General features: G+C 45.1%; 1 protein-coding gene across 4 annotated transcripts; it reads right to left on the reverse strand.

Moving 5' to 3' along the window:
• Window positions 1–6: 6 nt before the first annotated feature.
• LOC104042031 (cystine/glutamate transporter) lies at window positions 7–21,037 on the reverse strand. 4 transcript variants are annotated; one of them, XM_064456882.1, is made up of 14 exons: window positions 20,752–21,037; window positions 19,594–20,060; window positions 17,719–17,979; window positions 14,825–14,951; window positions 13,970–14,085; window positions 13,168–13,293; window positions 10,676–10,775; window positions 10,542–10,586; window positions 10,231–10,354; window positions 9,811–9,914; window positions 7,875–7,971; window positions 6,898–7,047; window positions 4,004–4,178; window positions 7–3,085 (listed from the first exon to the last, which is right to left on the reverse strand). In XM_064456882.1, exons 3-14 carry the CDS (start codon window positions 17,912–17,914, stop codon window positions 3,021–3,023), a joined length of 1,425 nt encoding a protein of 474 aa, XP_064312952.1. In that variant the 5' UTR covers window positions 17,915–17,979; window positions 19,594–20,060; window positions 20,752–21,037; the 3' UTR covers window positions 7–3,020. The 4 variants fall into 4 exon arrangements, 3 of the variants coding, with proteins under 3 accessions (XP_064312952.1, XP_064312943.1, XP_064312935.1); XR_010373803.1 differs by having other exon boundaries at window positions 6,898–6,985; window positions 13,970–14,117; window positions 17,719–20,060; XM_064456873.1 differs by having other exon boundaries at window positions 17,719–20,060.
• Between the last annotated feature and the right edge of the window lie 511 nt (window positions 21,038–21,548).

Here is a 21,548-nt window from a genome sequence, read left to right on the forward strand (position 1 = left end):
GAGCTCTGAAGCATGAAGTTTAATGACAGGTCAAGTAGTACTAACAACATAAATTTGTTCAGATGCAATCGCTTTTTTTTTTTTATAAACACAAATCGTGTTCAGTTGAATTGCCCAGAACATCTTTATTTCCTAATGATCTAGTCAGACCAGATCAGTAGTGGCTGAAACACATAAATCTCTGTTTTAGTTTCTGGAAAGGCTGCATTTTGAGTACATTTTATAGACATAGTATTTAAAAACAAGAAAAAACCAATCAACCAAACAAAGAAAAACCAAAATGAAACACCACAAATGTGATTATGAAGTTGCACTTTGTTTCTTCCTGCCTAGCCTTCCTTGACTGGCTTTTTACCTCTCATATATGTCTCTCATCTCCACAGTTGCACAACTTTTATGCTTCCCTTTGACAGGTGAGATCTGTAGGATCAGGTCCTGCAGGTTCATTTTTGCATATATGAATTCTCTAGTAAAATACTCTTCCAAACTGAAGCCAAGAGCTTCAGTAGGCATGAGAGATCAGCTCTAGGAAAAACATTCCGGCTTGGTAGAAAATGTTTACATAGCTTTGCTGAGAGCAGCAATACAAGCCTCTCTAAAAACAAACAACTCACCACAAACTGGAAACTTGAGCTCACTAGAAACTGATACCTTCTGAACATCATTTTTTTTATTTTTATAATTTTTAATTACAATGTCAGCCCTTGAGCTGTTGAAGCTCTGGTTTCTAACTGTCAGCGTAATCATGTACTGTATCTGTCTGCATTGCTGGTATCTGACAGGTCTTGGAGCAGACATCCTATATATAGCCCTGCAAGATCATATTTCTGCACAGTCAGTAGAGGCACCCAAGTGTTGTTCCCCTGCATATGTCAAATGGTTTATCATGTATAAAGAGACCATGGTCCAGCAGGTAGGATTACTTATTTTCCCCCTCAAAATTTCAATTCTTGTTCCCTTTTTTTCTTCAGAGGAAATGGACCAAAAAAAAAGTGATGTTTCACCCTTTCTATGTGTCTATCTGCAGATACACAGCAGCTTGCTGCAATTTCAGACCACTCCAACATTTGATGCATGAGTAACTGATGCTACGGCCTGGGCATGCTGTGCTCACAGGGGTCCTGCAGCATGGGACCAGGCTGGCAGCGCCTCATGCTTCTACCTCAGTATTTGGAAAAAACCCCAAACCAGTACCTAAGGGGCTGGACTCAGACTATGTTGGGGTGATGGGGCTTGTCCGGTTCTGCAAGGTCTTCTTCAGGTTGGTTCCCCAGCCACCCACAGAGGGGCCCGGCCGTGGGGTGCTGCAGGAAGGTGTGCTGGGGGGTTCAGCTCCAGCAAAGCCCGACGCAAGGAGGGCCAGACCCATGTCTGGAAGCCTGAAAACATTTCCAGATCTTGCTTGAAACCCCACTAACATTTAAAATCAGTACCTTCTCTGGTAGGTTGTGATGGTTTTCCCAGTAAGACTGGATTTCCTGTTGGATGATGTCCAGCAGCTTGTTAATTAAATGGTGGGAATGGAGGGGGAAAAACGCACCCTGCAACCACGCTGCTGCTCTCCCAGCTTAATTTAGCACAGGAACAGAAAGCAGTCGTAACAAGGGTAATAATTCCCAATCGCTTTGGAGAAAAACCCCACACTTACTTATTTCCAAATCTCAATGGTGAATTTTACACGTTTGGGAAGATTACATTGGGTTTGTAAAGGCTATTTTGGCTTTACTCTAAGTATATAAATGCTTGTTACAAAATATTAAAAATGCTCCATGTTCTGCTCTTCCTCTTTTCAGCAGTTGTTAGAGGGGTCTCAGCATACTACTTCCCATCATTTAGGAAAAGATTAACAATTAAGTGACTGGAAGTAGGTAACTGCTGTTTTATCTGGACATAATGTTGCCACATTAATAATGTAAATCAAAGTAATACAATAATGGAAACCTTTCTATGTCAATAATTCAAATGAGCATCTATGTATCGATTCAGCAAGTCATTTGACTGCAGACTTAAAGTTAAAGCTCTGACATGAAGTCTTTCATGTCTTCTTAGAGCACCAAAAGATGCACTTATTAAGGAATCTGCCCAAGTATCATCAGTCAGTTTGTCTAACTAAAGGAGAAATTGTATTTCACTGGAGTTGGGCCAAAATCTTATTTTTCAACTTCACTGGTAGTACCAGGTGAGGAGCAGGGCTGGGGAGTCAGGGGAGGGATCAGGATCTGTTTTGTCATATTCTTGTGGATATTTAGCTGATATATTTTAATGTGTTTGCACATTTTGAAGTGTCATTATAGAAAAATAAAAACTGAAACATTATTTCAAAGCAAAATAAACTTATTCGGCTTATACAATAATCAAAGCAAAACATTCTGACCTTACTTTGTTAATATTTGAGTTTCAAAGGGTTTTCAAATATCTTCTTATTAACCTAAATCTGCACTTCCTCGTGAATGAAGTTTTATTCCCCACCTCCTCCTCTCCAATTCATCTACCTTATTTCTAATTTGCTCTCAACACCCCCTTCCCTTCGTAATGCTTGTCCAGAACATGGCTAGTAGGATGCTTCAGTCTGAAACCTGCATTTGGCTTCCATGTACTGGACTAAGTTCTAAAACATGCTCCCTTCCTCTATTTGCCAATTTAGGAAATTATAAAATAATATGTATGTGTATATATATACGCACATATATACACATGTATACACACATACTATTTACTGAGGACTGGGCTAGGCTGCAAAATTAGGATCTTGGTTTCAAAGACACTCTGCAGGCAAAGCAAGCTCGTCTCAGAGAACTAGCCTGTTCTGCTAAAAAAGAAGAGGGCAGAAACAGATGTGACATGCCTATCCCAATCCTGACTGGCAAGCTTAGGAACACTTGCAGAAAGATTTTGGCTCAGGCTCATCCTTATTTGCAGTGATTAAAAGAGTAAGAGCACCGCCTGCTTTTGATAAGATCAAAGGTATCAGAAACAGAATAAGGAGATTTTGTCTTCTCCTGCAAGTTCTGATGGTTCTCTCAGTAAGTCTTGATTTCTTGTTGGACTACTTCCAGCAGTAACTGTAGTTTGTGTGTAAGGTAATCTGAAAGGGGGAGAAAAAGTGAGAAAAAGGAAGAAAGTTTATTCTGGAGGAAATCTTGAGATACTGCTGAAAATCAGAGTATCAGCACTGATGGCTAGAGCACTTTAGGGTAGCAGATCACTGTATCTGTTTCCTTTCTTGCTGTACGTTTTCTTCTATTCACTGGTTACTGATATACCTCAGCACAACATCAAATCAAAAGAATACAAGAATCATAACTGAAATTATACATTAAACTCAAAACCAGGCTCTTGTTTCCCAGTAAATCGTTGTGCCACCAGGGCTACTCCCGAAGGAAATCTGTGCTAGACATTGCATGGGCTGGAGATGTATTTCATTTACACACCCACATCTGTGCCCAAAACCATCTTCACCAACAGGTAGCCTGCAGGTGGCACCATCTTCTCCTACTAGTCTTCTCCCCAGGCTTTCAGCAAGTATGCTTGTGCACAAGGTTACAGTGACTGCCAGTCAGTCTCTGTCCTAACTTTTGACCTTGTTGCTCAGCGTCAGCCAAATTTGACCGAGAGGCGGTCATCCTGAAGGTATGATAAAGCTGAGTAGAAACCAGGGCTGGGTAGTGAAAGCGACCCAGTTCCCCCCATTGGTAGACCTCAGCCCTGTCTTTTCTAAAAGAAAGCACTAGGCTGGCTTATCGATATATTCACAAGCCAGGCAAACACAGCTCGTGCCTGGCTGCCAACCCGCAGCACAGCCTAACCCTTGTCTCTTTGGCTGCAGGGGCTGTGTCTTGGGAAAGCCATTGAAGGGGTGGCAGGGGTCACGGTCAGGATTTAGGTTTCATGAGGTCTGTTGTTCATGGAGCAATTTGCATTAGAGAAGATCCCTCCTAACAGACCAACATCCCCACCCCTGAGTGTGTTTAGACCCACGACACAAACTCAAAGGCATACTTACAAAAGGGGCTACGGCAATGACTTGACATTTGCTTGTGGATTATGAGGTAGTAGACTGGAAAACCACTTAAAACCATGGTACATCCGATGCTAATGTTCACAGGGTCTGAGTAGAAAGACATTGCCACTGTGAAGAGGCAGATGATGGTAAAAGAGACAGGAACAAACAGGGGAACCTGGTGAAAAGAGCACAGAAGACTAAGGTAAAACTGATGGCTGTAGCAAATCAGCCTCCATACGTGCCAGGACACACTATATTCATTTCTCCATCTTAAAGAAGATGAGAAAAATCATCCATCTGTCCTGCACGCTGTTTCTGTGCAATCAGTTGTGAACAAGTAGGATGCATAGAATAAAAATGGATTCATACCACCCTTGGAGCCCAATGTGCCCTTCGAGGTGCTTACCTCCTTCCTAATATAAACCTCACTTGCAGCTGGAAGCCGAGCAGGGGAGAGGTTACCTGTACCCCACTGCTCTCTGAGCATATTGCACCTGTGCACGCACACGCACACGTACCTTCTTGCCACCTGTGGCAACCACTGGTGGAAAATCTGAAGCCAAGAGTAGAATCAGTGCTTTGAAACAAGCTGTTCTTTGGTTATAACACTCAAGACTCATTTTGACCTGCCTCCAGCTTGCCTGAGACCTACAGAGGCCAAAACAGGGTAAACCAGACGCCCTATCTCCATAGCACCTGCACGGAGAACACAAGTTTTGATGACACCCTGATGAAAGACCAATGAAGCAGCCAGAACTTCACTCTTACCCTGTTGGGTGAGCCAATTCATCTGGGTTATTTGAAGAGTAAATTGGAAAACTGCAATAGATAATAAAAGTGTGAAACATTCCCTTAGTCGTTGGATCCATCCTCAGTCAGGTAACTCCTCGACACAGCTGACAGAACGAAGGAACTGCCTGTCTCACCAAAGGTGACAACTTCTTTGCTGGTAGCAGAGATGCTATTTTTGGATGCTGACTGTGGTGAGCTGGCAGAGATCGGTAGGTCTAGTGCCGGCAGCCATCCAGCCACCAAACTTACGTGCCCTTGCTGTCATTCCTCTCCTACACGCATGCGCTCACACCGCACATCTGCTTGAGAGGTGTGTGAGTGGACTGCTTCCTCCTCTTACCGGTGTTTTCTCGGCATTTTAAATCAAAATGCTATAGGGAAGAAGTACCAACACAATCACATGTATTTTATTATTTGCTCTCCATCAGCTCGTGGCAGAAGACGACCTCTCTCTGGCCACTAGAGTGCAGCACATGCCCACACCACCTGCGGGCAGCCCTTCCCTCTCGCAGATAGCTAAGCTTCAGGTTTGAAGTGGTTCTAAAAACCAGTGAGAGGGGAGAAAAAGACCAGCCAAACCGAACAAAACCCCAGCATTTCCCTCCCTTACTTAATCTTGCCTTTACGAAACATTAAAAGCCTAAATCTCTGTCTAAACCAAAGTGGGGCAAAATCTTAGCAGCTGAAAACATCACCAGTGCTATCCACTAATAAACTTCTCCGAGAAGCGTGGTTTAAAAGAAAAAGACAAAACTTGTTTAAAGTCTGGTCTGGGTGAGCACACAAGTGCAGCCAGCCAACAAACTTGGAAGCTTCAGGCTCTCTGTGAAAACAGCAAAGACCGAGAAGGAAAATGAACCTAAACTTCACATCAGGCCTCAGGGAGGAGCCTGAGGAGATGCGGGAAGCGTTTCTGAGCCCTGAACTTCTTGCTGATCGGCTGCCAGGTGCCTGTGGCCTCGGAAGTCTCCTCTCCTCCCCAGGAGCTGGCTGGCAGCACCGTGCAAGCACGGCTGGAGATAGGAACAAACTGTGCACGCCTTGAGCACTGCCACAGCCAAAAGCCTTCTGCATGTTATCCAGCAGTGGGAAAGGTGACCCGAGTGCAAGAAAGCGGCTCCAGCACCAACTCTAGCTTGGACATGAGGGGACCGACTGCTCCCCATGAGCAGGATCGCAGAACCCAGCAACGTGAGAAGGGCCACTGGAAGGGCTCAGCTGGAGGCTAAGGAAAGGCACAAGAGGACAAGGCACCTCAACTTCCCACTGAAGAGAGGGAAATGAATCCCCTTGCTTCCCCCTCTTCCCTTCACCCACTTTTAATGCCTCTCACTGTTTAGGGTCACCAGTCCGAATATGCCTGAGCTTTGCAGGTACACACACAGGGTCATGCCCGCACAGTAAATCCAACACTCTTCTGTGAACTTGTCCCACCAGCAACCAGCAAAACAACAGGTGCACCAGCAGCACTGGTTGGAAACCAGCATGGGAGAAGTCTGGACACTGCATGAGTCAGGCAGCTCCTCAAACCCCCTGGCTGCCTGGGCTCTTGGTACAACAGGCAGCTCATAAAGGTCACACACAGCTGGAAGCTCACAAAGTCACTCTCCTCCCTCTCCCTGGGGCAGGAGGGCAGGTCCTTCTCTACAGGGCCACACACACTCCACTGGCCATTAGTAGCTTTTTGCTGACTGCTGAACAAAACACTTTGTGGCATGCATGCATGCACTGCGCACATCCCCAGTGCCTGCAGCAGCAATACCTGCACACAAGCTTCTTTGCACTATAAAATATTTTTACGCCAGGAGATGATTCTACTTAAGTCAGGTTTTCTCCCAGGGTCCCTCCAGCCATACTTTTTTTCCCCCCAAGCCTGACATTGTTCTGCTTCTCAGCTTGCGCTGAGATTTACCTACCACTGAAACAACATCCAGGCAAGGGTCCCTCCTTGCAGGCTCCCTACATGCCTTACTGAAAAATAGAGATCGAGACCCCTTAGAGCCTGCAGGCAATCATGGCCATGTCATGCTCTAATTATTAGGAAGTAGAGAGAAGTGACAAGCCTGCACATTCCTGGCTGTTAGATACAGGCCATGCGTTACCTTGAATGGGCTGCGTAGCTCCGGGTGACGGTGGCGATGGACAATGAGCCCGAGAGTGGCTAATCCTATGAAGAGCCATCGGGAAAAGCTGAAGAAGTTCATTAGATGGTAGATATCTCCGATACACACCATGGCAGTAACCAAAGGGAACTGAGTGTTGTGAAGATGAAATACAGTCATTAAAGCCTTACTACGGTCCTTGGACTAGAAAGGGTAATATGGATCACCTCCTCCAGCCCCCCCTGCAATCACAGGCAGCTACTTCACAGCCCCAACATTTCAGAGGTCAGAGAGCTTTACAAAACAGTGTCACAGCCTGAAAGCAAAAGGCCTAAATGCACCATTAGGATGTGCTACAGAAAGGAGCAATGCTTTCAAGACCAGCATCATCTTTGATGCTTTATGTCCTAGGCTGGACAATTAAAACGTGCATCATCCAAAAGCCTGAGCTGCCAGTTCAAAGGCTACCTGCAAAGGTATCTGCTAAGTTTTTAGCAGGTCAGCCAAGCTGCAAGAGGCACTGCTGCACAGTTAGGATGGGAGCTGGACCACTGCCAGGAAAAAAAAAACCAACAACCAAACCACAATAAAACACAAAACTGAGAGCATCTCTGCAAATACTCATGCCCTGCATTTCCACCACACCTGGGAATTTCAGTTTTCCAAATAGCCAAAGCTCAGTAGAGCTGTTTTCATAGGACAATATCAAGCAGCAACTGTGGCAGACGGTAGGGACAGTAGTTTTAAAAATTATGTCTAAGGCTATAAGGCAAGGACTTCAAGGTAGTGGTTTTGGATACCACTGCCGACACAAGGGGACTTGATACTTTGCTGCCATTTCCAGTATTCTACCTTCTTTATTTTTCAGAGGCTGACCCAGTGTCTCAACACTCTTTAAGACTCCTCAGCTTCTCCAGGCTTTGCAAGAAAACCAAGACAGCAAGAACAGGGCATGTCACACAGCCAGCTCTCCTTACCATTAACATGACAGCGGGAAGAGGTGTATGCCTTCGAATGTGGATCATGGAGAAGAGAGGAGGCCACTGTCCTTCCCTGGAAGCCACAAACAGAGTCCTAGGAAAAGACAGAGAACCCTATGCATTAGCTTCTCTCACCCAGACTAGAAATGAGAAGATCAGCTCCTGGACTGACCAGAGGCCATGAGGCACAGCCCTGCCCCCACCACAGGTCTGCTATTCAAGGCCACAGTTCTGCCTTTAGCTGCACCTTGGGGTATTTGGAAGAAAAAAAACAAAGTTGAATTCCCATACCTCTCCCTGGACCAGTTAGTTCAACGCAATGCAGAGCCCACCAGCAGAACCACTGGCAGCATCCCTTTGGGTAGCCCATTAGCAGAGACTCCAAAGTCTCTGCAACTCCAAAGTGACCATGAACGAGCTCAGGCTGGAAACAGAAGCAAGAAAGTTTCTTGCCATCAGAGGAGGGGTTAATCTTTCCAGTAGGAAGTGGAGAGGTCACAAACTTCAATGCTTTATAAGAGAGGCTGGTGAGTTTATAAAAGGGGATTGTCAGTCCTGATGCCTATGGGATTTTTTTAATATATATAAGAAATAGATTTTTTTATATATATACATACATATATATATAGTACAATTTCCTCAAATAATAGAGGATTTTCAATTCTCTGGCCAGCTGTTGGAAAACATAGTTTGGCATACTGCCGGGAGGCCAGATACACAAAAGACCAGCTACAAAATGACAGAAGAGAGGTCTCTGCCTCCATCCCTCCTTTGACTCATGAAAGGGCAATTAGGGAAAAGGCATTTCATCCAATTTTATAAATTTAATATCTACAAACAAACCATGCCAGAGCATCAGCTGGGCTGGAGCAGGGCCCGAAGCAGCTGGGGTATGAGTGTAAAACTGGTTTTATTGCTGTCTCCGTGGCTTTGCAGGGGTGTGGCTGGCCAGCAGCCAGGGAGGCCCCATCACTGTTTATGTGGCCTTTCTGCAGTGGTTATGTTAATGGTGCCAGGATGGGGGAGAGAAAGGCGATAGGGACATGCAGAACCTCTGTATCGTGCAGGGACTTCTCATCTTTGAAGAAAACCACGAGGTAGAGATGCTAATGGGGAGGATTCTCCACACCTGTATTTAATACAGGACTTCATGGCAGTGGATCAAATAACTCATTAGCTTTTGTGCTATGAAACACCCCTTTCATATCAACCGATTTTTCCTTTTGCAGTCAAAGCTGTGAAACAGAACCAGCTTCAGAGATTTCACTCAGCTACTTGAGACCAGCACAACGTGCTTCTCTAGGAGCTCTGCCCTCCTCTCCAATTTCAAGGTTCCCATAAGGACATGCAGTGTAGTCACCATGAAGCTGGCAGGATAATTTTTCCACAGAACAAAGCTTTTCTTATTGCTGTAATAAGACTTGCTGAGCCTCAACTATCGCTTTAGGAATAGCCCGTCCCCAATAACATTTCACTGACCTCAAAGCAAAGTCCTCGAGGGAGAGTTTGCCTTTGGCCCGAGATCCTCACAACAGAGGGACCCTGTGCCCTGCAGCAGAGCAGCTGGCTGAACCCAGCAAAAGAAGACTCAGTCTCACTGAGCAGCTGCCAACATCAACAAAGCCTCTAGCTTACCAGAAATATTGACATTTCACTTTAAACTGGGGATTTAAACTGGAGGGTGGGGGGAGAAAATAAAAATCTTTGTTTGTGACGAGCCCTAGATACCAAAGTCTGGACCTGGCCAGAAATAGAAAGGGTAGACTCTTAGCCAACAGGGATCATCCTGTAGTTGACATCCTGGGAGTCAAAGGCCTTATTTTTCCCACAAGAGTAGCTAAAATGCCATTGTGTGGGTAGGCAGTTGCACAGGTCGCTGGTGCTTCCCTCCGATTCAGTAAGCCAAAAAAGTAATAAATTCCTAGGATGTGACCTTGAAAACGTGAGGATTCCTCCATTCATGGTTCCAAAGCAGGACAGTGCGACAAGGACAGGGACCACGGAGATCAAGCTTTTGAAGGCTCGCTGCACAAAGCTCTGGAGGAAGAGAAGCGTGACTTTAGGAACACATGGCGATCTCTAGACATCATCAGATCCAAAAGAAAGAAAGAAAACTTCCTCTATCGAAGGAGTAAAATATAACTCATAAATCTTGCCTTTTCTACTGTCATTTGCAGGCTATTTTTCATTATCTTTTAGGCAAGACTAGAAGTTACTGTTGCCCAATAATCCAGAGAAATGACAAAGCAATAAAGCATTTTCTAGGAAAACCATCTCAAACACTTGCCATGATCGCCCCTTCACCATAAGCTCACCACACTGAAGAAAGGTAACGGTAGTGGTGATGACTCACCGCAGCCACAGCAGGAGAAGCCAGGACATCTTGCGTTCCCAGGACCGTGTAATAGGAGATGTTGGTGAGCATGTACCCCACAATTACTGTTATCACAGACACGATGACAGCCAGGGGGATATTTCTACAAGAAAGGGGAAGACACACACACAAAGAACAAGCTGTTATCCCTTGTTATGAACAGTATTACTGCAGATTGCAGCTGGTGTTAGCTAGGTGAACCCACAAACTTATTTCCTCTGATACTGCGTTTGGGAAATCCATGGTACCCCAGAGGCTGGTAGCCCAGGATGACTTCTTCCCAGCCTTACCTTTCAGGTCTGACCAACTCTTCCCGCACAAAGCTGGTCTGAAACCTGCATGGTGGGAAGAGACAGGGAGAGAGTTTGAGCCATGACTCAGGCACCAGTCTGCTGCCCATGAAGCTGCCTCCCGTCACACCTACCAGCCTGAATATGCGAACATGCCTGCATAAAAAGCCAGGGGCAGCTTATCCAAAACTAGCGACTGTCTGTCAAAAGCATCCTGGAAGTTTTCGGTGTGGCCTGCAGAAGAGAGAAGCAACGGACACGGAACAGGGAAGTGTCAGAGATGCTTGTGACTTCCTTAGAGCCAGGTATTCAGATTTGTTTTGTTGTTGCTGTGTGGATGCATTTACTTCACAAACAATGACAGAACAGATCCGTCCCCCGACCAGCTACAGGAGATATTTCAGGAAGGGCAACAGCAATGGCCGGTTCTGTTGCAGACAGAACCTGATGTGGGAACAGAAGATCATGGAGACGAGAGGACCCAAGTTGTCCCGTCCTTTCTTTAGGCCCTAATTTGCTGTGTTGACCCCCCTCTTCCCCCCCTCCAGCCCCCTAAGCAGCTGGATGCACACTCCGCTTTGATGTGGTGCAGCCAGCGAGGCGGCTAATTCAGTGTTCACTGTGCTCCCTCCTGATCCCGCTGCCAGAGCGCTGACCCCAGCCCCACGCTGGCCAGAGCATGGGAACTGGGCTGGAGGAGGGAGCGGGAGCAGGGACTGCCAGCCTGGTCCCCCACTCTGGGCACGCTCCCTGCCTGCTGCCCCTGCCAGCCACTGTGGCGCATCGGCAGGAGGACGAACTGAGGACACAGAGGGCAAAGCAAATAAAATTTAAAAAGTAGAGGTGGCTCAGATAGAGATCCCGTTTTACCAACTCCCCCAATTTTCCTTAAAGTTATCTGCTTGAAATATCAACAGAAAAAAAAAAGGAAAAAGAAAACCCCAAACTAACAAACAAAACCCTAAAAAACAACAACAATCAAAGTTTAGGATTTTGGATATGATTTTTTCAAACTCCAAAAACACTAGGGAAGGGAGAAACACCTAATGGCTTCTCACTCAGAGGAAGACCAGTAAAAAAACACAGTCAAAAGGGGTTGTATTTCAAACATTTTCAAATCCAGATGGCCCAAGGTTTGGTTCCACATCTATAATCAGTTCTCCATATCAGTATCTTGAAAAGTAAAACGTGCGGAGCTCGCCTAGTTGGGTTTCACCAGGACAGGGATGAAATGGCACGAGCACATGGAGAAAATCAGGCCATTTCTATGGAGGTGCCTCTACAAGGAGCTCTGTGCCAAGGTTTGGGCATTTGGGTTTGAAACACCAGCCTAGCAAGTATTTAAAAGAAACCTGAGTCAAAGGGAAGGTAATGGCAGAGGAGGGGACAAGAGCGCAACCAAAAAAAAAAGTAGGACAAGGCAGGGGAATCAGGCAAACTGATTTAAAAGCACAAAACTGATTTTTAAGCACTAAAACAAGTCCAAAAGAAAATAGATTTGAAGAAACCTAAACCAAAATAGAGGAGTGGGCCTACTGGGATATTTTTCTTGTGTTCTAAAATGATTGCTGATAAGTAATGGTGCATAAAAAGGATTTATTGCCTGCAATACATTAATGAGTGATTTACAGTCCCCCATGAGTCACATTAAATGCAACCTGTCATATTGGGGTCTCTTGGTGAATTCTCCCTCCAGATGTCACTGGCAGTTATCCTCCTCGCCGGAGGACGGGTGCCAGGGCTCCAGATTGTCATTTGAAGGCATTCCTAACAATAATGGCTCAGGATTTCTAGCTGCAGGGCAGTCCTTCAGTTCAGAAGTGCTGCCAGCCCATGGGGATCTTTGCATGTTCAAAGGAGCCAGCTCCAGACATCAGAAAGAAACATGAACATGGAGTCTACTGCTTGCATTTTCTCTGCAGAGGAAGGTAATAGCATGAAGAGGGAGCAGACTTCATCCCTTGAGTGGGAATGCCTTGGGCTTTTCTATAAACTAAGGCTTGGATCAAAGCCAATACTCTTGTATCATTCCCAGAAGATACTACTGGTAGGGTTACCCCCACCACTCTGGGAGAGCACGAGTCCATTGTGAGTTTACTAAGTTACTGCCAATATCAATTAGGAGGTAAAAAATATTAGCTTAAGCCACAGAAAGGTTAGAGGTACAGTTACGAGGGTTCAGCTGAGGGCTGGTAACTCATTACACAGCTGTGACTGGCTTGGGTCACCATGGGATGCTGTCACACACCCCTCACGTCCATCAAATTTGTGCTGCTTTGGAAGAATTTTGAGCCATGCTGAAAACAGGCAAGTCTGACACCGAAGAAAGACTGCCTGCAGAGGAAGGTGCCTGTATGACCCCGGGTGGGCTCACACAGCCTCAGGCACTGAGACTCGCTCAGTTTTGGAGAAAGCACAGCTGAGCCAGTTGCATCAGCCTAGTGTAATGGTGAAACTTACTGCCAGCTACCCTGGTCTCAGCTCCCAGCTAATTCGCGTCCACCACACAGGCAGAGAAAGCTCCTGCCAGCTAAAGGAGTACCAGACTTGTCACTAGGGACCGACAAAAGCTGTGACAGGCGGGCATGTCGAGCACCCTCCCTCAGCCATGCAGCAGGACACCTACCCTTGGCCAGCAGCATCATCCCTGGCACGATGATGAGTGCAAGAGCCAGGAGCTTGATGACGGAGAGCGCCGTCTGCAGCCGGGCACTCCAGGTGACGCTCCAGGAATTGAGGGTGAGGACCATGTCTGGAGAGGACACCACACTGCTACAGCTGTAGCCCATGCTTGACACACTCAGGAAAAAATACAGCAGCGTTCCCTGCTCTAAGGATGCCAGGGAGAAGGCTGCATCTTTACAGAGAGGATGCTCAGAGTGAGACATGTCAGAAAACATTACAGGTGTGGCCCAGTGTGTACAGTTTGAAGGGGGAGCTGAGTTATGGTTCTAAAAGGGACCAGGAGCCTGGTTCCTGTCGGGTGATCCACACCTGCCTGGGGGGAAAGCGTGGCTTTGCAATGACGTCTCAGCAGCCCCCTTCACAGTGGTCTCTGTGCTAGTACACACCAGCCAGGAGCAGGCAGGACAGCTTCACAGGCTGGGTGCACTAGGCAAGGAGTCCAAAACCTTGAGCCTTACACCCTGAACCCAGGTAGCACTTGCACAATTATACATGAAGCGTTTCTGCTCCTATACTGGGCACAATCCCGGTGACCTAGGGCTCCAGTCGGTCAACAGGGAGGCCCTTTCCCCTTCTTGGGAAATATAGTGGCCCCAAACCAGCACCTTGGATAAGGAAGTTTTGGGTGGCCAAGGATGGGGCCCCGATTCCACAGTTATCCCAGAAGATAACACCCTGTAAGTGCCCCTGGTCCGGGGCAGAGAGGCTCCGAGATGGGCAGCCCCATAAAAGTTAGTACTTACAGTACCCCAGGAGAGATACGAGCTTCACAGCAGGGACAGGGGCTGCACAGGGGGCAAAAAATGGCTCCAGCATGTAGCGTCCAAACGCCAAAGAAACCACAGCACTGTTGGCAGGCCTGGAAGGGGGGAACCGAGCACAAACTGCAGTCTGTGGACAGCCAAAAAATGACATGATGTAAAACTGCACAGAACCCAGGAGGGGGGTGAATTTTCCCCACCCAGCTTAATCCTGCTCTCCCTTGCAGATGGTGAATTTCCGTAGAGTCTTTTTCATAGGTTTTTTTTCAGTAAATGGGTTAAAGATCATATGCTGAAAAAAGATTAATTCTCAGCTTGAAAGTAGAAGTTGAGATTAATCATACTAAGCAATGCGGTGTGGTCCATATGTCCTGCTTCATCTCAGCTTACATGAAGGACACAGGTTATTGAGAGGTGAAGACTTTCTTCTTAAAATTAAAAAAGAAGTGATTTACATTTTTCTCAAATCTTATTTAGCTCAGGTCTAAGCCAGAAAGTTGTCTCCACAGGAGAATCCAAAAAAGTTTCACAATGAAAAGAGAAGATCTGAAGTAAATCTGACATCTGTTGCCAGTCTGAAAAATACCATGGCCCTTGGAGGATAACCAGCTGCTAGGGGAGAAGACAGATATTCTTCAAGTACAGATCACATTGAGCACAAATAACTATTTACTCATTATGCCTTCTTCCTTTTATCACTGAAAATCTTTAAAAGTTATTCAGATAGTTTCTACTCTTTCCTTTACAAACTGCCTAAGCTGTTACCTGCCACCATAACTTACGGGTTTTTAAATCATCACAGCATCCAGCAAAAGGCAAACAAACAAAATCTCTTACCTGATAGCAAAAAACTCTGCCCACAGGAACAGGAAACTTGGCAGAGGCCCTAGTGTCTCCAAAATGTAGATATAATGTCCTCCAGACTTGGTGATTCTTGTTCCAAGCTCTGCATAACACAAGGCACCTGGAAAAGTTCAGGTAGAAATGCACTGACTAGATTATCCCATGGATTTTCTCTTTTCTGTGTGACTTTTCAGGGACTGTATGACTCTGTTTAAAATAAGCAGTGAATTGGAGGAAGAAAAAGAGGTTTAGCAGAAAGACTCTTCCCTATTTTTCTGTGCTACAGTGTTCTGAAGTTTTGAAATAATTGACTTTTCTGTCTGAAGGAAAGAAATTCTCCATTTTCTGGTTAATGATACAACTTTTCCATGAAGTTAGGTGGAAAGGTATGTGACAGAATCATCGCACTAAGCTAACAAAAGGTTTCCTTTGAAAAATGTCCTGGAGGTTTGGGTTCTTGCTTCTCCTCACAGTTAGACTGGTGAAACAGTGGTTACAATGAGGTTGCAGCAGCTCAGCCGACAGGCTGTGGCTGAACTGCTCATTTCCATCATGTTTTTGATCACAGACCACATTCCTGTGTCCTTATGTTGCATCTTCACATAAATCCCTTCCTTCTTTTGAAGACACCGGGCAGAGGACCTGGCTGGAATGGCATCTCCTCTGAGAGTGAAGACCTGCCACCAGAGGAAAACATGCCCAATGGTGCAGAGCAAGGGAAGCATCCGTGTGAGAGGCTCAGTTGGTCTCTTCTCACATGTTCATGTACAAGTGCACCAACAGAGCTGGGACTGCCTGCTCCTGCCTTGACAAGTCCCTCGGCACCTCCCTGCTCCTGCACCAGGGCATAACGAGAAACCCTGGGAGAGGTGTGCCAGAGAAGACAGCTTAAAACTTCAGGCAAATGGATAGAAACTTTCATGGATCCACCTGTGCCAAAAAAGTCCCATCTGTGTTTTCTCTATAGAACAATTCATCATGCCATTTGAACGTGTCTAAGTATGAATCTTAATCCCTGCCTACACTGGATTCCCTTGCTAGGTTAAACATCCTTTGTTTGCCAAAAGAAATCATAAAACACTTCACTTCTTGGAGCACAAGTCTCCTTGCAATGGGGTGGAGTGCTGCTGGGATATGACCCTGTGGGGTAAGACCATGTCTAGCTGTGCAATCTACTTCTTTGCCCAGCTCAGGCGGCTGTAGAGGAAGAGCCCAGAGGAACCCAGTGGTGATATGGCCATGCCTCCAAGTCCCGTGGCAACTGTGCCATATTCAGGTCATGCCTATGGTGAGGACCTCAATTTTTCCTGCCTTTCTCTTGGCAAATTTGTGCAGAATACCTGTTCAAAGTGTTGAATATAGCCAGACACCTCACCTCATTTATTCCAGTGGGTAGCTTTACATGCTTCAAGCGTGCGTTTAAGTGCTTTGCTGAACTCATGCTATGGGACTTATATAAATGCTGTACTTGAAAGAAAAAAAAAGCATAAAAGAAAGCAGACTTTTTAAAATGTACTGCAAAAAAAGTGTCAGAGAAATGATCAAGGGAGGTCATCAAGGTGATAAAAGGGAAGAACAAACCAACAAATTTGGCTACCAAATACAAAACTGGATAAAGAGGCTCCCAAGGCCCTTCGAGCAGAGTTTATCAAAGGATGCAACGGAGAGAGAAACCTTTCCAAGTGCAAAGCTTGGGCTACGTGATCAGCACACACGTTATCATTTATTGCTCTGTACGGTTAAAAGAAACACCATGCTCACGTTATATTTTAAGATTTTCCTTAAGCAAAAGTAAATAATTTGCCAAACAACTGCACATAGGCCGCAACATGAAACATTGGTACGCATATGCTAAAAGCAAGAACCACACTTGTTGCCATATTAAAAATTGAATGTCTCGATTTCTAAACGTGTGTACGTGTCATAGTGCCAAGGTGGGTTTTTTTCCATGTGGAGTATTTCTCATTTATTTTTCTTTTTTTTCTTAAGTTATGATAGAAGAAGAACTTTAAAGCCGCACGCTGAAATAAACATCAGTGATCTCCCCAGAGCTGAGAGATCTTGCACTTCTAACAGGACCGTTAAAGCATTTCTGAGATGGTGATTTTATACAGTTAATGAAGGAAACTAAAAGCCATATGGTTTATCCATCACAACCTTAAGAACTACATTATCTCAGAAGAAATAGAATGAAATTGTCATCAAAAAGTCAATCCTTTGTAAGAAAAGACTGGAATTAAGTGCCAGAAACCGAGCCAAGGGTAATGCACAGAAAGCAGGGCTGAGCTAATCTGCTCCATCTCCTGCTCCAAGGCAGCATCAGACATATCCAAACCATTTCTGACAGACACCCAGACTCCCACCCCTGGCTGGTGGATACTCTGCAGATCCCCAGGCAATCTGCTCTAGTGCTTCTCTATCCTCATCGTCAGATAGGTGAACCCTTATGGCATATTAAGACTGTATTTTCTTGCCCTTTCCACAGCGTCTATGAAAAGCCCTCAAACTTGCAAGTGCCTTTCAGATGCCCACATCTCCCTTCCACCTTATAAAATGAGTCCTCTCATTTTCTCTGAGCTTCCTGGGCAGACACCATGATACCTCCATCTGCAGTCATTGTCACTCCTCTGCCCTGGACTTCCACATGATTTCATATTCACAGACCATAAGTGCTGGGATTTTCTCAATCACCCCACGGGCATCATTGAACTAAAGACACCTAGTGACAACCCCCACCCCTACCCTGGCTTCTTCAACCTTTGTTTCTGTTGCAGTAGGGACAGGGAATTTTTGGTATATTCTTCCCTCAATTTTCTATACGTAAAAATGTGCTGCCTCCCCTCACCTCCCAGCTGCTTAAGCAAAGGCTGACAAAGCTCACCACTCACCAAACATTGAGAGGATCCCACAGGTAAACCAGACAACCAGGGAGAAACCCACGCTGCCGGAGTTTTTGAGTACTCCTTTTGGGGAAATAAAGATGCCGCTGCCAACCATGCTGCCGATGAGAAGCGAGAAAGCCCTCAGCAAAGTTATCTTTTTCCTCAGAAAGACAGCCTCCTCTTTTTTCTTGTCTTTCCCCATGGCTTTCTTCTAATCCCAGGGGAAGGTCATGCATTCAGGAGCTACGGTCTCTCTTCAAGGCTCACCTGTAAGACGAGGAAAGAGTTAGGGATTTGGGGGTCTTCTTTTCTGGACAAGATATTTCACAGAGACCTGACAATATCTGTTGAATCTGTTATCCTCAGCAGCTGGACGCACCAACCAAACCACAGGAAGCAGCAATCAAGCCACAGGTCCATATAACACAATATCATCTCTTACGTCAGTACAGCTCTTGAGAGGGACAGTAAGTGTTTCCTGCTTCTTCTGCCAAGGAGCACAGGACATTACAAGTTGCGTGCCATATTTCAGGATATGATTTCCAAATTCAGCTTTGATGCCCACACTGGAACTGGCCAGGTTAGGGTTAATTTAATGGGGCCTAATTTGGGGGAACAATGATATCAGCACACTGGCAGAAAACAGATTTCAAGTTGCAAACCTAATAATCAAGACCCTCCGGATCTTGATCAAAAGGTGTTTGGTTTGGGGTTTTTTTTGAGGAGCAAAGAGCTCTGTTAGCTCTGACTTAAGCTTTTTTAACTTCCTATCCATCCTTGCTGAATGAACAAACCCTAATTTTCTCACTAGGGCTTCATTTTATCAGTTTTTCTTCATATACTGTCAAGCCTTTCTGCATCAGCGTATTGAAGAGTCAGGAATTTTACAGTTTTTACAACGTTTATGATTTTAAGACAGAGCATAGTCATTAATATCAGACATGTCATTTCTTCTATTAATATAAAAACTTTCTTGGTAATAACAGCAGGAGAGAAGTTTTTCCTAGAAAAGAGGGAACTTCAGACACTCCAGGGATCACACGAGTTGATCTAGATCCAGTTCTCTTGCACAGCAGTAACCTCCTACTTCACTGTGTTGTCTCTCCCGTCTCTCTCTCAAGACCTAGGCTGGCACCTCCAACCAAGAACCTCACCTTCTTCTTGGTAGGTAAGACAATTTCACATCAGTTTCTACAGTGTAATCTGCTTAGCAAATCTGTTTGTAGTTTTCCTAATAGCAGATAGACATTTTACACTGCTAATTAACACTGGTAGAGCAGACGAGACAGGTTTGGAGTAGATAAATTGGCTCCTGTCCCTCCTCCTGCCACACATCCCCTCCAATGCTCACATGCCTGGCTTTAGTGTTTTTTTCATTATGCTAACTCATTAAATTTTGCAGGTATAGCTAGTATTTGCCCCAGCCCCGTGGCTGTATTCTATTGCAAAATTACACTGTACATTAGATCATATTTTATGGATTTCTTAAATTATTTAATAATTGCAGTGCTGTGTCCAAGAGCAGGCAGCAGATCTAAGCAGCCAGAAGTTATTTTCCTGATAGTCTATATTTTCCATGCATAGATATAAATATCCCCATAAGTTTGAGGGGACAATTCTTGTTACTGCTCACTCCTGATACCTCTTTATACCCCTGTATAAACTCAGTATAACTAAGGGCTCCTCTCCCCCATCCCCTGCTATTTTCCCACCTAGAAAGCGGCAGGAAGAAGCAGGGGTCATCACTTTCTCTGCACACATATGAATAGCACATGCAGAAAGCCCTCTCTCCTGCCAGCAGTGTTAGCTGGTTTCGCTGAGATCACGCCAAGCCTGCACAAGCACCTTCTCAATCAAACCAGCCAAGCTTAGTTACTAAACCTCTAACGAGTCCTGGAGGATTCCTTAAGGCTCAGATGGGTCACATCAGTCTCGTCTGGTCCTGCAGAGCTGCTCCTCAGAGTCCCAAAACCTCACAGGGCTGCTGGAGACGGCAGCTCTGGAGGGGCAGGGGAAGACCCCTGGGAGCTCCCAGAGCCATCAGCTGCGGTTCCGTCAGACGCTAATTAACTAACTCACGTGAAATACCGATATCGTCTGGTGTTTCTTAGCCAAAAGGAGAACCACAGAGCATTCATTTGCAATGGTGAAACACAAAGGGCTCACCAAATTAAAACCGAAGAGAGATGTTGTGCACAACTACGTCTAAAATGCTGTTGTGAGATAAGTAAAAGGGCACTTATCTGTTTGGCTGGGCGTTAAACAAAGCAGGTGCATGTACAATCCATCAGACTCCCATTTCTTGCTGGGATCCCGAAGCAGCAAAAGACAGCGTCTCTTTGCGGGCTCTGAAATTACATAAAGAGGGGGGAGGAACAAAAAAAAAAGGAGAGATAAATCAAATTTACAGTCCAGGTTAATGATCCAAAGTAAATACCAAACTCCATACTTCTGTCCACATGCTTTTTTTTTTTTAATACTACTGCCATGCAAAAGTATTTGGAGATAAAACAGTCCAGTCCAGTAAATTTCAGAAATGTGAAATCTACCAGGATTTGTTCCAGAAGCTGTTGGGGGGGAGGAAAAAAACAACAAAAAAAAAAGAAAAAAAAAAAGAAAGAGGAACAGAAAACTATTGAATAGCATTTCAAAGAGACACCTAGCAGAGCCCACTGCCTGGAGAGACCATTCCTGCCTGCTCTACTTTCCAGCTACGTTCCAGCACCAGGCACATTAAAATGCAGAGATGTTAATCCTTGTGGCAATGCTTAAGAATATTCACAATGTGCTTAGCACAAAGGAAACACACAAAGCTGCTTTTTGTTCACCCTTTTGACTTAAAGGACAGACTCAAATCCTTCTTGTTCCAAAATGCAGTACCTTTGCATCATCAGCCAGAAGGACTGGAGAAAAACAAACTCATTTCACAACTGTTCACACCTGCTGGATCTTTACTCCCTTGTTCTTCATCTTTACTGATTTCTTCTTTTTCTTTTTTTTCTTTTTTTTTTTTTTTTAATTTTTAACTGTTAATCTTACCTCATAAGCACTGCTGCATGGATGGAGATGAAGGAGACAAGCATAAAGGGAAAATCATATTTGTTATTCGTAGTGGTGTCTAGAGGCCCCAGCTGAGAGCAGGACCCATCGTGATCAGCGCACAGGCAGAGTAGATGTTATTCTGCTGAAAAGCCAGCGATATAAACAAGCAAGTCGGAAAAAGCAGAGGAGGGAGAAAGCATCATTCTCAGCTGGGGAGCTGAGACCTAGAGCAACTAGTGACCTTTCTCCTGCTATCATGCAGGAAGCGGGTGGCATCCCTGGGAAAGAGATCATACCTCCAGAGTCCCAGTTCAATGACTTACTCAAAAAAAAAGAGAAAAAAAAAACCCAGTTACTAGGGAATACTAACTATTTACAGCTGTATTTTCTTTGCATGGGCCTCAATCAATACCATACAGCCAAGAACAGGTTAACCCCTTCTTTTTCATACTGCAAAAGATGCAGACATCAAACTGTTCCCCACAGTCTCACTATTTTTTTTTTGGTGCCAAAAATGTCACTCCAATTCAATGTCCACCACAAGGCACAGGATCTAACTAAATAAAATCAGCAGTGAATGGGAGCTTTTTTATTCATGCATGAAAGTAGCATAAATAAGCTATAATGAGACTGGTGGTGGTCTGTTCTGGGAACTCGATCAGAAGATCTATTTAGGAGACCTGAGAGGTGTTTGTTTATAGACCAGAAACAGGCTGAAAAGACAAGACATGCAGCTCAACTTCTTTTCAGCTTTCTACAGCTGGTTTACCACCCTGGATAAGAAACCGAAAGGG

The sequence above is a fragment of the Phalacrocorax carbo genome, chromosome 1 (assembly GCF_963921805.1).
Source record: "Phalacrocorax carbo chromosome 1, bPhaCar2.1, whole genome shotgun sequence".
NCBI lineage: Eukaryota > Metazoa > Chordata > Aves > Suliformes > Phalacrocoracidae > Phalacrocorax > Phalacrocorax carbo.

Bases quoted from the DNA above. Each gene is read 5' to 3' on its own strand.
- LOC104042031 (XM_064456865.1), bottom strand. From the start codon at position 17,948: ATGCATGACCTTCCCCTGGGATTAGAAGAAAGCCATGGGGAAAGACAA. The intron at 14,118-14,824 runs GTAAGAGATTTT...GGCTGTCCACAG, and splicing joins GCAGAGTTTTTTGCTATCAG to ACTGCAGTTTGTGCTCGGTT. The intron at 4,179-6,897 runs GTAACGCATGGC...TCTTTTCACCAG, and splicing joins AGCTACGCAGCCCATTCAAG to GTTCCCCTGTTTGTTCCTGT.